A 13,599-nucleotide genomic window follows, 5' to 3' on the forward strand; every position below is an offset into this window, starting at 1 on the left:
TTCCACATGAGGGGATGAGCATATAACTTACTTTTTAAGAATACAGGGGAAATAAACATTTACAGAAAATGCATTCTTCCCCAATCATTATACATGTAGACACTTTTCGGGTACTGTTTTGTGATTTTAGTAGCAACCTCATGCTCACCTTTCCCCAGATAAACCATTCCGTACTCTCTGCCCAGTGCAGTCCTGATTTCCACAGTGAAACAAACTTCTTTGCCAATTAGCTTCTTGCGCAGGAACTCTCTGGCTTGAAAGGCCCATGGCTGCAACACAAGAGTAACAAAAATTGCAGTAAATATGTTTTTCAATGTGTTCTTATTCTGGTCAAAGCAAACTCTTTCTAGGTGCCAGTCTAATCAATTTTTAGTATCTGAAAAAAAAAAATAAAAAAGACATTTTCATCTGCTAAATGTCTAATTGAAAAAATATATTAAAAAAAATAAACAACAAGCAGTCATGTCTGGCAGATAATCAATTAAAAAAAAAAAAAAAAACAAGCACGAAGTAGCAACATCTGGCTGCAATGAACAAACTGATGCCTTAAAGTTATTAAAAATAATAAGGATCCTTCGAGCCTGGAGTTCAGTATTGAGGAATTGACATTTTTATGTCTAGGCTACATCATTTATACAGGCATGGTCTGAATACCAATTCATACCTAATTATGGAACAATTAATGAATGGAATAGAGGTAAGCAATAACATGACCAAAATTCCAAAGCAACTTCATGACCCCCACAGTGAAAACAAAGATATACACATAAGCGTTTACACCCAATTTGGAGTCTTACAGTGTACTGTGGGGCTACTTAGAGAGGGACCTTGTTCTGATTTTGCCAAACACAAGCATATATTAACAAACACAATGGGACTCACCTCATCAGGGGTGTCCTTGGTGTCAGGCTGGCCCTGAGCAGCTCGGCGGGCCATGGCCCCAGCTCGGATATTACTGAGATTGATCTGACGCTCCGGAGGTGGGCCACCTCGAGGCTGGCCCCGAACAATGATGGCACAGCCCGACAAGACCTGAAGGGATGATAATGAAGAAAGTGATTTGGAGAAGATACAGATAGACAGACAGATATAACTTTATTGATCCCCAAGGGGAAATTCACCTAGTCAGGACTTCATCGAAATAAAAAGAAAAAATAAAGATATTTAAAAAAAAATACGTATAGAACACAACAATATGAAGATCATTTTATAATTTCGTTTCAGACAAAACAAAACAGTGTCATTGCGAGAAGTATTAATGGATGGTCATGCTGGATTCATTTGAAATTAGTCTAACAAAAAACTATCAACAGCTAATACAGAAATCATCAATTTAAGCGGTGAACAGTCCTCCAAGCTGAAATATTAAGCCTGCTGCATGGACGCGAATAAGTTTTCAAATGGCAAAAAAATGCAGCAGCTTCACATAAGCAAAGTCTTAAAAATGTCACAGAAGTATGCAGAAGCCATTGCAGCGGTAGATCTGGACAGCAATGTAATACTGCATGTTGCCATGGTGACAGGCTGTCATTTAAACGCAAGCTGAGTTCACACCATCTGATAACAAAGCTAAATACAAAAAAAAAATAAATAAATAACCCTGTCTTGGGTTTGACAACCATGGCATTTACACGAATCTGAGCAAACACTTTTTATCTGTGTGGACTCTCCAGGGTGTCAGCAGGGAGCATCACTGGGGGACTGTTGATCTAAGATGTGGGCAAGATAAACTCTTCCATCAAACCACCACTGTTCCCCACGAACTGATTCAGCCCCTTCAAATACAGGCCAAGAAAAAAAGTTGCTGTGATTTCCTTTTTACAAAATGGCGAAGTTCCCTCTGAAGAAATACATGCTTTACTCCATGATAACCTTTCTCAAGGTGCATAACTGACTGTACTAGATTAGGATTCTACTACAGCCCTTCATTATTTATTGTGTGTGTGTGTGTGTGTGATAAATCAAAGGCCAAGTTAATCCAAATCTGGAAACAGCAAAAGCAAATTTCTTTCTAAAATCATTTATCTAACTGCTCTGACACTAGTGCACTAAAATAAATATTCTAATTATCTCTTTTAAAAGGCCTGAATCCCTTTGATAATGAAGCCACAAGAGTATAATCTACTGACACATCCTTCTCCAGGGGACACCAGTGCCTACCTGTTTACTCCAACTACTGCACATCTAAAAATGGTCCTTCTTCTGATGCCAGGAGACAAGAGTAATTATGTTTTAAATATCATCTATGGTAAATACTGTGTAAGAACCCTACATACTTAGGAGTGTGATTGACATGCACCTTTTTACCCAACGCCATCTTCCCATTAAAACAAAAACAACACAAAAAAGCGTTCCAGTTTGTCAAACTGGGATTTACTGCACGTTCTTGTTTAATCTCCTAAATTCCCCAACTATTTCTCTTGTGAAATGAAAACTTGCATGCCTTGATTACTGTCAGAGCAGTTTCATGGTGGCAGAGCACACTGTGGATCCACTGGACTGCTTCCACAGGTCACACTGTGCAACTTTGCAAAGGACAAAGAGAGGAATTCCGTTAACTTTATCTGAATGAGTAAAGGTTAACCTGCTTTTCGTACAAAGAAGCTAGCCTGGTTGAAATGGAAGTTGAAGTCACATACAGGAGAACAGAGATCCCACACAAGATGAATGGGAGATTATGGGGGGAAAGAAAGCTGTAGCTACGTGTCAGTTTCTCGTTGCCGGTTTCAGCCAACACGCTGAGGAAATGCTCAGTCTCAGTCCCGATCCATTCAAAGGCACAAAAAAAAAAACAAAAAAACAAAAACAATACTACAGTGACAATTTCTGCATTTCCCAAAGAGACCAGCCGTCGATTGAACCACTAAAACAATAAGTCATTTCATGCGAAAGAATGGGTAAAATAAGACTGTGTTGGCTTTTACTATAGCTGGCTAAACGCTCGTCTAAAAGCGGTAAATAAGATAAGATTTATTTTTTCTTTTATTTGAAGGAAACCTGACAACTCTCTGTTTTATCAGCACCAGGGGCCACTAACTTTGTTCAAACGAGTTAACACTTTCTGGGCAGTAAACGCCGGTTAGCTAACAGCCGTTAGCTGAGAAACTCAACATCTGTTAACGTTAAAGCTAACAAGTTACCAACATTAGTGTCCAGAGTCAGCTAAGAGTTTCGTAGATGCTTTGTGGTGGGCTTTTGGCAGGTTAATGTCTGCCAATAAGGTCCACATTTCACGTGAAATAAGTACTTTCAGCTACTTGTGGGCAACTACCAGGATAGCAAACATGTGCTAATCTCAATTGAACTCAGTTCATTAGCAGGCTAGCAAAGTTAGGAGCAAACCAGCTAGCCATTAGTTAGCTGATTTGCTGTCGCAGCAAGGTGAGCTCCACCATACTGACAGTTGTTTAACACACAATGCCAACACTTACATTCAACAGATAATCACACCCATGCCCTCAAATAAGTGGAATTTAAGTTGTGTGCGAACGGACAGTTAGGTTAGCCTCGACTCTTTAAGCTAACTAGCTTTATCCCTGGACTCACGGAGTCAGCTCAGATTCATACGTTGGGCTTCCTACCATTTTTACAATGCCTCTTTGCAGAGTAGCAGTAGAAGTCGGGGCTGCCTGAGCTGGAGCCGAAACAGAAGCCATGTCCACCGGTTTAGGATGTATCGCCGTGAAGGGGTAACCAGGTTAGGGAGCTGCGACTCTGAAGTGAGTGCCTGTTCTACTGAAAGCCAAGAGAAAAAGGCTGACTGCCGATCAACACACACGTTATACCGGAAACACACTTTGCCATGCATACACACACGTCAAAGCAATTCCGGGTCTGCGGATAGGGATGAATGAGGGCGAATGGAGCCACTTTTCAACCGCGTAGCCAGATTGAAACAAAGTCTTCCGGTGCAGGAGGTGCGACACGTCAGCATAGTGTTAACCCAGCTAATGCTGCCTTCACCGAGCCTCGGAAAACTGACCTCTGCACACTTCACACCCGAAGTCCACTGCATCTCCAAAAAAAAAAAAAAAAAAAATGAAAAATAAAAATAAGTTGTGCTTTGGAATGAATAATTTTTGAAGATTTATCGAGCTTCATGGTTTTCAGCACGCGCAGTTATAAATGACCAAAATTTCCTTTGAAGAGTTAACTCAGCCTAATTATGTTTTTTTTTTTAAACGTGGAAAAAAAAGGTTAAAAAGTGAGATTTGTAGCACATCTCGGTAAAACTCACTGAGTCCCCCTCCACGTTTAATGTTAAATTTTCAAAATATTGGAAAAATACAAGAGGAGGTATCTTTTTTCTTTTTTTCTTTTTTTTTTTGGAGGGGGGGTGTATTTGTATTTTACATATAAACCTACAAAGGAAGAACTATTGTAGCAGTAGCCAGAGTTAAAATCAAAGAAAATAAAATCTTGTTCAAGGTTTCCAGAGCACAAAAGATGTGTCAACAAACAACACTAAAAACTGGGCTCACAATACACACAGTCACTACCAACATTGAACCTAGGCACCAAGGAACTTATTTCCATCTGTGTTTTATACAAAAAAATATACTGAGCCAATGTGGACCTATTTGTTGGAGGAATGAGGTATGGGCCTGGGAAGAGCCCATTCATTTGGCAGAAGCAGCCCATTTACTATGAATTTTAATTCTGTCTGCGTATGCCTATGGTATTTGACACTTGCATTGGTCTTGCCCATCTGAGTGCCTTTTTATTATTCACTCTTTTTCTACTATAATACAATGTTTTTGTTTCTTCTGCACATTCACTCCCTGTTAGTCTGCCACTTCTGACTTCCAGAATAGTTCAAAGCCATAATGATAAAAACCCAAAAAGACATAGTTTTAGAAATGAGATTCTTTCTTCTATGTTCCGGGGAACCGAAAAACACATTTTCTAATAATGCACAGGTGAAGTTACTGATATTAATGCTGGCTGCAGTCCATTCATGTGAACCAGTTTTAGTGCTCTAGTGACCTGCATATTCTATGATGGGGGTTAATCTTGCAGCAGATAAAAATTATTCGCCTGTTCTGTTTTGCTGCTGTGTAATTATAGATGGTAGCTCACAGATATGTTTCTGAGTAACTGCGTGACTGGGAAGCAGGGCATTTAGAATTGTTGAAAAGAACACTCATGCTCTTGGGACCTACTCTAAATATTTAAAGGCCAAACAACTTACAATGTTTTTATATATCATGACTCGTTTAATGTTCAGACATTAAGTCCCAAAAGGAAGAATGACTACCATGAACTTTGTGTGAGAGCAAGAGAGAGAAACAGAAACAGACATAGAGACAGAGCAGGCAGAGAGAATGAGTAAGAGGCTGAATACCCATTTTCTCAGAAAAGAAAACATGCACTTATTGGAGGTTAATGTTGAATTTGTCTGTGATGTGGTGCATAATCACCCAATGGTAATTCATAATCTTTAGAGGTATCATTGTATTTAGATGTGTATCTATTAAAGTTTTATTATGACAAGGCATATGTGCACTACAGTTTATAGAGGCTTATAAGTGCATATATGATGAGTAGTGTCAAAATGTGAGGCAATATGGCCCTCTGGCTGTCCTATGGCACAAACATTTGTTTGAGTGTGTCTGGATGTACGAGCTGGTCAGTCAGTGATTGTCAGGAGAATTTTTACTGCTCTACAGTACATGTCATATCAAAAACATAACTACTTACACATTTCAGCAGAGAGGCAGGCATCATGATAAACATGCAGAAAAAGAATAACAGACGGTGATTTACATGACACATTATGGATGCATGATCATGCTAAAGATATTCATGACAAATAGATCTTTTTTTAAACTAGTTTATAAACCAATTCAGCACTGATGAGGTCTTCACAATACAGTAGATGGAAGAACAACATAAGCTCACATTTTATACAAACCGTCACACTTACTGAAGGCACTCATATCTACATTTTAAGACAATTTTTTATAAATTTTTTATTAAAGCATAAATGATAAACATTTATGCATAGGACAAGTTTTCAGGAGACAAAATTAACATGAAAAATAATACTTCACTGACAGCTGCAAAAACACATGTATCCAAACACTGACCTTTTGTACATGTATTAAAATCACCCACTACGTCCCTCTTCAGGTAAATCTGTAACTCACAAGCTGTGAGGCTCTTACTCAACAGAGGCTGAAGATTAACTTGCAATTGCTGTAAACACCTTGATGAGATTTGGAGCATATATGGAGCATATACAAACTTATGCACATTATTGTGCATCACAATAATATTGTTCTCTCACTAATGGGATGTTACTAATGAGAAAACTGATGGAAGCCTGTGCACTGGGATGTATGATACAATAGCTTATTTTGTTACAACATGCTGTGTGAAGTTGGAGGGAGAAGAACATCTACATTTGTAATTCATAAAGCTGTCTCACCAATACATCTAACGAGGCCTGGGAAAGCAGGAGTATTTAATATGATTTGGCCCTGTTTACTATCATTTTTCTACATGTCCTACTTTCGGTGCACAGCAAATACTCAATGAGGATTCAAATTAAGTGAAAAGATCTCAGCCTATGAACTAAAAGGAAAATATGGTGATAAGTTCTAGAACATTGTCTACAAAAAAATAAAAAGGTTTTTCTTCAAGATCAAATATTTGGTTGCATTGACTATTAAATTTTCACAATTATAAAATTTAAGACTATCACGTTTAAAAACTCATAGCTACTATGAAAACAAGGTCACGTTATTTGTGTTTCAGGGAAATGATTAATGCTTAATTAAGCTTAAAGGGCAGGTTAAGACAGCCGGTTTTTGAGCTACTCCGGGATGAAACCGGTACAGCTGTCTGTGAAAATGGAACAATGAGGGCTCTGTTTAAAATTAGACACTAAAACAGTCGTCTGTCTCAACAGATAAGACAAAAACATAAGCGAAAGTTCAGATCAAAAACTTGGTATTGCATGAATCTGTTTACAGCCTCTGAACAGGAAGGACACAATTGTCAGACAAACGAGTTTGGAATCAGCTCCGTTGCGCACAAAGCACCTCGGTGCGCTTTGGAGAGGTTTTGGTTACCCTTTTACGCGGCTGAATTACTCACATTTTCCAATACTTCCGGATGAAGGAGACTGTGGATATACTTTTATATCCACGGGACAAACATTTCGACCAATAAATACAACGAAGACCTTTTCTGTGCTGTGCTTTAGGCGCTTCAACTCCCGCCCCTTCCTTTGGCGTGCCCAGGTTTAAATTTACGCACCACGAATATGTGGCGCTGTCTTAACAACACAACCCAAGTACTTTAATCAATTTCGTTTGGCACACACTGTACGTGCAATAAAGTTCTATAAATCAATGACCCCGTCAGCTCCCTCGTAATAAATAAAAAGGCTCGCCTTATTTGTCCTTTGTCTCGGTTGGCAAGGAGATGATGGTGTCCAAAAATGGCTGTCCCACGTCTAACCTGGCTGATTGTACACAGAGAGTATTATTGTCCTCTAACTCATGGTTAATGTATAATTTAGGCCATATGGCATTTTAAAATGTGAGCCTTTATTTCGGTGGCACTTCGATCTGTGTGGACCCAACTAATGATATTCAATTAGTCATTAAACAGACCAAAAGACGTGGCTTGTGTGGGTTTTCACATAGGCTAATATTTGCTCGTCAAATATTTCCCTTTGTAACGTTTACAACGCATTTTTATCTGCTGGCTGCCCAAGGAACATCTGTGAGGGTTATTTTAGCCTCCCTCTTATGGATAAATGAGGTCCCCCAATTGGCCCTTTCCTTGCGCCCATATACGAGTCTATTTGTTCACGTTTTGAAAGAAAATGTAATAAACAGAGACTGCGTGATGGATTTATGATTTATCAAAAGCACTCTACCATATGGCTGTTGTCATTGGAGCAGATTTCCAAATGTTTGTTTTATGAATGGAGACCAGTGATCCTTTTAATCTGAGCCACTTACCTGGGAAAGGATGCTCAAATCACGTGACCACAAGGCCGCCCCCCCCCCCCACCCCCTTAAAGATGGGAAACATGCCAGTGTTGAATATATCGGTTTTTAGATAAGTAAAATTTCCATCTTCATTTTAGTAGAATCGCGTGCACAGGGGCAGAAAGTTTAAGGTTTGAATTGTGTTACACTGATCTGGTATCTGGTGTCTGGTCTGACTCAGACTGTCAGCCACTGCGCAAAAGGAAAGCAGCCCGAATTCCCAGGGCCCAACAAAGTAAATCACTGTAAAATACACAAAAAATGTGAATTAAAATCACACAATCAGTAAGAACTCACAAGTGGAAATATTTATCTATTGCATGGAGAAGAGCCACACAGCCAGGAAATCTGGACAACTAGTTGTAGCGTGCCATGGACTCAATTTTCCGGCACAGAAGGAGCAACATCCCACCGGAACAAGATGAGATCATTTCTTTCAAAGTGATATTATGTAACTTAGTCTTCAAAATAAACGCAACCCATTACGAGTGTTTTGTGCATCTTGACAAAACATGGCTCAGCTGCTGGAGGTATCTTTCTGAATTATAACTCAGTCGATTCTTCTCCATATTGCTTCCACCAAAATACTTAACATTTATAAAAAAAATAAATCCTCAAGCATATAAAAACACAAGGAGGATCGTGAAATATCTTTTTAAAGACGTTATGACAGCAGAGACCTGCTGACATGAATCCCACTTTAAGTTTATAATGCTCCCATTCACCTCCAGGCAATGTTGACATTTCTGGTAACAGGCCAAACGTCATGTTGTGCTCTGCAGGCCTATAAATTTCTGCTGAGGGGCGCGATCCCTCTCAGTGTCCTTCAGCACAGATACCACGACTTTTTGTGGAACAGGTCTCCCACAAGTCGTTAGTTTTTACGTCACACTTCTTTTCTTTCCTCCTGGGAACTTCACTGGCACATCAACTTTGGGATTTTGGATTTTCATCAGCAAGGCTGGGACCCAGGATGTGCGGAACAAACACTGATATGCAAAGTAAAGGTGGGATTTTACGATTGGTTTTTAAAAACGCCAAGTTAAATCATCTGCTGAGACTTTGATGTACAATAAGCGCAGATTAGATGTGAACCACATTAAATACCACTGTAGAAGTCCATTTTTAGAGAGGTGATCCATTTAAAGGCATGTTTAAACAGCACAGACTGTGTTATAATAAGGTGGAGGACGTGTTAACCAGCTGGGAGGGATGTTTCTGAACGGCAGACCTCTGCCAGAGTCCAAGAGGAGGAAGATGATAGAACTGGCCTCAGAGGGGGTCCGTCCAAGCCAGATCTCCAGGATACTCCGGGTACGCAAAGCTTCGGAGGTAACCACGTTTAAAAGCTCCGAGTGAAAGAAAGCAACAGGTAGAATTCTGCGTCCTTCAGGTGTCCAACGGGTGCGTCAGTAAGATCCTGAGCCGATACCGCCGCACAGGACTCCTGGAGCCCAAGACCATCGGAGGAAGCCGGCCTCGACTTCTCACCCCGGCTGTCATCTCCACTATCATCCAGTACAAGAGGGAAAACCCGACTATTTTCGCTTGGGAAATTCGAAAACGTCTGTCGGCAGTGCGGATGTGCAAACTCTCAAAAGTTCCCAGCGTGAGTGAGACTTTTATCCGTTTGTGTTAATGGGATTAATGCTGCTCCACTGTTTGATTATATTCAATTTATTCTACAAGGTGTCTTCCATAAATCGGATTTTAAGAAAGATCCACTTGGACCATGGACCCATGTGCATGGAGATGAATGCTCACATCACAGCAGAACAGGGTGAGTCACCTGAAAGGTCAGTGGAAATCATCCTCTGAGGAAAAGTGAACGCATGCAAGAGCTGGAAAGTCCAAGTCATGTTTCTTAACAGGATCAAAATGACTAAATGATTGAAAAGACGAATTGGCCCCCAGGAGTCACTGATTGACAAGCTTGCTGATTTTCCAAATATTCAACACATTCTTTGTCTCGAGCAGATTCCTGGATTCAAGAAGAGGTGAATCAGACGGAGAGGTCTGAGACGGTGCGTGGTAAGGACCAGAAAGCCAAAGGTGCCCAGCAACGAAACCGCACCACCTTCACCCAAGAGCAGAGCAGAGCACTTGAGCAAGGTGGCTGCAACTTCTCTGTAGGCCCCGAGCCAACACAATACAGCAATACAGCATTTTGTTTCTGCTCAGAAAAAGCTTTTAAATACGTTTCTCTCCCTACAATCAGAATTCTCTCACAGCCAGTATGCAGACATGTTCTTAAGAGAGAAACTGTCCGCCAAAATCAAACTTCCTGAAGACACTATTAAGGTACAGTCATGATTTTTACCATCCAAACTTCTTACAGAATCACAGATTCTGCTCTTCATATAATTGCGTCTTTCAAAGGTTTGGTTCTCAAACAGACGGGCTAAATGGAGGAGGGAAACCAAACAGAGGAGTAACACACACAGTAAGATTGTGGATTTGTGTTGCCATTGTTCAGCCATTACAAAATGAAATGACCTGAACGTTGCAGCTGACTAAAAGCATTTCTCCTCCACAGCTGCAGACCTTCAAAAACAAAGAGATGCTGTTCCAGCAGCGTGCTTGAATCCAACAGTGACACACAACCTCACATCGTACCAGGTACAGTGGAAAGTAGCACTTTATGAGACAACTATTTAAACCTCCTTGTAATATTGTGAGATGTGGTCATACATGAACACACTCCACTGCCACGTCTGAACACTCTTTTGTCCTTTTTTTGGCATCATTAAACAAATACAATGGAAAAAAAAGCTGTATGGTCTATGAGTATTTAACATTGCTCAGCAATATTTCAAAGGCGGTATTTGAGGTTTTAAAATGTAAGACTGTTAAACTAATATGAGTAATACGTTTCAAAAGCTGTAAAGTCACATTTGGACTGGATCTATGTTGATTTGAAGGCAACAGCTGGGTCAAGAGTCTACTGTCAAAACTCAGATTCCTCCTCTTCATACAACGCCATCGCCGGGAAATTTCACGGTTACGGATACATTTTTCCAGCAGAACCAGGTAAAATAGATATATCAGCAGGAGCAGGTATGATAAGTTTGAGAAAGTAAACTTTAACTTTTACTTAAATTGCTTCAATCTGCTGGACAGGTATCAGACACCCTGATCGTCTCACATCCATCTCCATGCTGCCATCGTTCCTCCATCAGTCAAATAACGTGACGACCGCAAACATAGACAAGACTCATCTGGCTCTCCACACAGATAGATTCACTCTCCCACTAGTTCACCATCCTTCAGACACGAGGACGTCCCTCCCTCTGATGACTGAGACAATCAGAGCAGAATCTCCTGCAGCTCAGTGCTGGAGCCAGCAGGGAATTTCTTTTACTTGGAGTCAGTTTCAAACAGATGAGAGGTTTCTGCTTGCCCAGCAGCCCTTGGATGTGAATCCACACAAGCACCTGGATTAAATGTGACCACATTTCTGGGTATGTTAAATGCAGATACTCCCTTTTGTTGTTGCTGCTCAATCTCTGTGCCAGCAGAGGGCGACAAAGGACTGATGTTACATCCCTGTTACTTGCACAACTGCAACCTCACATCACTTTTCTACAAATCTTTACTCCTGGAAAGCCACTAATAGAAAGGAGACAGAGAAGGTCATGTATTAAGTTTAGTCAGAATTCAAAGATCCTACTGTAGTCTTTTATCATGTTCATAGAGCAACCTGATAGGTCTTAAAACACTCAACTGGCTTGTAAAGAAGACAAAGTTGATGGAACTCAATAAGACATGAAGTGCTGAACAAAGGTGGACAGATGAAATAGTAATACTTTTTTTTTTTTTTTTACTCAACTTACTTTCCAGCAAGTAAATTATTATTTGCCAAGGTGGGAGAAAACCAAAAAAACACAGGTTCTGCTTGAAAGAGCAAAGATTTTAGGGGGCATGTTTACTGCTAAAGGATAATGTTATTGAAGCTCTACAATATACCTGGTCAGTGATGCACTGAGTAACATAAATCATGGTTCCATGGATCATTTAAGGTGACCACTATAATAATATATGGAAGTTATCTCTTTTATAGTCTTGAGCTTGCTGTGTCTTTGAGAGCAGAAGGCGGTTCAGGCGCTCCTCCAAGATTTCTTTTCCACAGACAGCCAGTGGGAAAATCTATAAAAGTATAGCTTCAAAAACTCTAAACATGATCTGATATCTGGTCCGCTCGGTATCAGTTTTTATGACTGCAACAGGGCAGAGGAATTGAATTCCTTCATATCCCTTTACTGCAGCAAGGAGACGGTGAGACGCTTGAGTTTCTCAGTAACTGGTCAGCGGGGGAAATGTTAGGTTCAGAAGGCATAAAGCTTGGTCAGCAACATGGAAGTGGCCTACTGGAAAAGTGACCTTTTGGAAATTTAACACTGAGGCCACATAGGTAGATTTCATCGCCGCAAGACAGTGTGTGTGTTTTTGTGTTGTAATTTCTACTGTTAAAGAAATCATCTGTCAGCCTTCTGAATTGTTTTTTGCTATATTAAGAAATCTGGCGTATCATTTTCTCTATCCTACATAAATTTAGGCCAGTTTTAACGTCACTGATTGTAGTCAGGGGGGTTAACCACTGATGACAGAAAATGATGTTAAGTCCTTTGGTGTTATTGTTATAATCATTATCAATGAGTATTTCTGTTTTATGTTACTTTATATCACGGGCAGATGCAGAATATCACTCCACTATATTTATTTGACAGCAACAGTCACTATCATTTATCATTAAAAACTGCCAGAATTAAATTAAAAATGATTTTACATGGATTGTTTCCATTGTAAACCAATGGTCCCAGCATCTTTGGGTTGAGACTGTGACAGAAAAAGCTGTGTCTAATTAGGGGGAACTTGTCTGTTATCCTTTCCATAAAAAAATGTTTCCCCCTCTAATGTGTTCACATGGTTTCACAACCTTTCAGGGCTCAAATGGTCAAATGATCAGATATTTCACAACACAGCTAATTAGAAAAATTTGCTTAAAATGTGAATACACATTTGTCTTGCAGAACTTTTGTTTTTTCTTCTTTTATAATAATCATCTCACGACCCTTTGGGTTTATCTTGTAACCTTTCAGAGGAACAGGACCGCTAAATTGGGAAAGATTGGACAAACTAACTCCAGAACCATTGAACCATGATAGCAGTAACAGGCTGCTGACATAGTGATGCATCACTATGATGAATCTAATGTATTAAAATATAACAGTCACAAGAGCTTTTTTTTTTTTTTTTTTGGAAGAATGAGTACTTTTGAAAGTACTCATTCTGCCTGGTACTTAATGTGATTATACCAGAAATAAATCATTAAAAGAAAAAAAACAAACAAAACGAAAAAAAACAGCAATGACAATTTTTTCTTTTTCTAAATATAACAATCTGACACAAACTGTAACCCTCCGTAAGGAACATTCATTACATCTTATCTCACATTGAGCAACCAGAAGTTTCTAAAAAGCTTATCCAAGTACAACTGTATGTCACTTCAGTCTGGGATGTCCAAGTCTGCTATCCAAATGTTTCTTACAACATGCTTTTATTTATGCTTCAGTGGTTGTATGGATAACCTCTG

At 39.7% G+C, this 13,599-nt stretch overlaps 2 protein-coding genes across 3 annotated transcripts in view; one reads left to right on the forward strand and one right to left on the reverse strand.

Moving 5' to 3' along the window:
- The window catches only part of snd1 (staphylococcal nuclease and tudor domain containing 1), a 151,100-nt gene extending 147,295 nt beyond the window's left edge, over nucleotides 1-3,805 (reverse strand). The window contains exons 1-3 of one of the 2 annotated variants that reach the window (XM_029494835.1): nucleotides 3,582-3,805; nucleotides 883-1,032; nucleotides 149-269 (exon numbers count right to left, since the gene is read on the reverse strand). In XM_029494835.1, coding sequence (XP_029350695.1) covers nucleotides 149-269; nucleotides 883-1,032; nucleotides 3,582-3,656 — 346 coding nt within the window. In that variant the 5' untranslated portion in view covers nucleotides 3,657-3,805. The remainder of the gene's footprint in view (nucleotides 1-148; nucleotides 270-882; nucleotides 1,033-3,581) is intronic. The other variant, XM_029494834.1, reaches the window with a different exon arrangement.
- A 3,629-nt stretch (nucleotides 3,806-7,434) lies between these two features.
- Nucleotides 7,435-10,590, forward strand: pax4 (paired box 4). Its single transcript, XM_029495697.1, has 8 exons — nucleotides 7,435-7,477; nucleotides 9,190-9,320; nucleotides 9,400-9,615; nucleotides 9,696-9,786; nucleotides 9,984-10,118; nucleotides 10,225-10,307; nucleotides 10,386-10,457; nucleotides 10,543-10,590. The coding sequence occupies exons 1-8, from the start codon at nucleotides 7,435-7,437 to the stop codon at nucleotides 10,588-10,590; spliced, it is 819 nt and encodes a 272-aa protein (XP_029351557.1).
- The last annotated feature ends 3,009 nt before the right edge of the window (nucleotides 10,591-13,599 follow it).

This window comes from Echeneis naucrates, chromosome 23 (genome assembly GCF_900963305.1).
Source record: "Echeneis naucrates chromosome 23, fEcheNa1.1, whole genome shotgun sequence".
In the NCBI taxonomy this organism is placed as follows: Eukaryota; Metazoa; Chordata; class Actinopteri; order Carangiformes; family Echeneidae; genus Echeneis; species Echeneis naucrates.

What these genes read in the sequence shown, in the direction of transcription:
- pax4 (XM_029495697.1), top strand. Translation starts at nt 7,435, where the DNA reads ATGGTGTCCAAAAATGGCTGTCCCACGTCTAACCTGGCTGATT. An exon ending in CACGTCTAACCTGGCTGATT is followed by an intron (nt 7,478 to 9,189) that starts GTACACAGAGAG and finishes TGTTATAATAAG; the next exon opens with GTGGAGGACGTGTTAACCAG. An exon ending in TTCCTGAAGACACTATTAAG is followed by an intron (nt 10,308 to 10,385) that starts GTACAGTCATGA and finishes CGTCTTTCAAAG; the next exon opens with GTTTGGTTCTCAAACAGACG.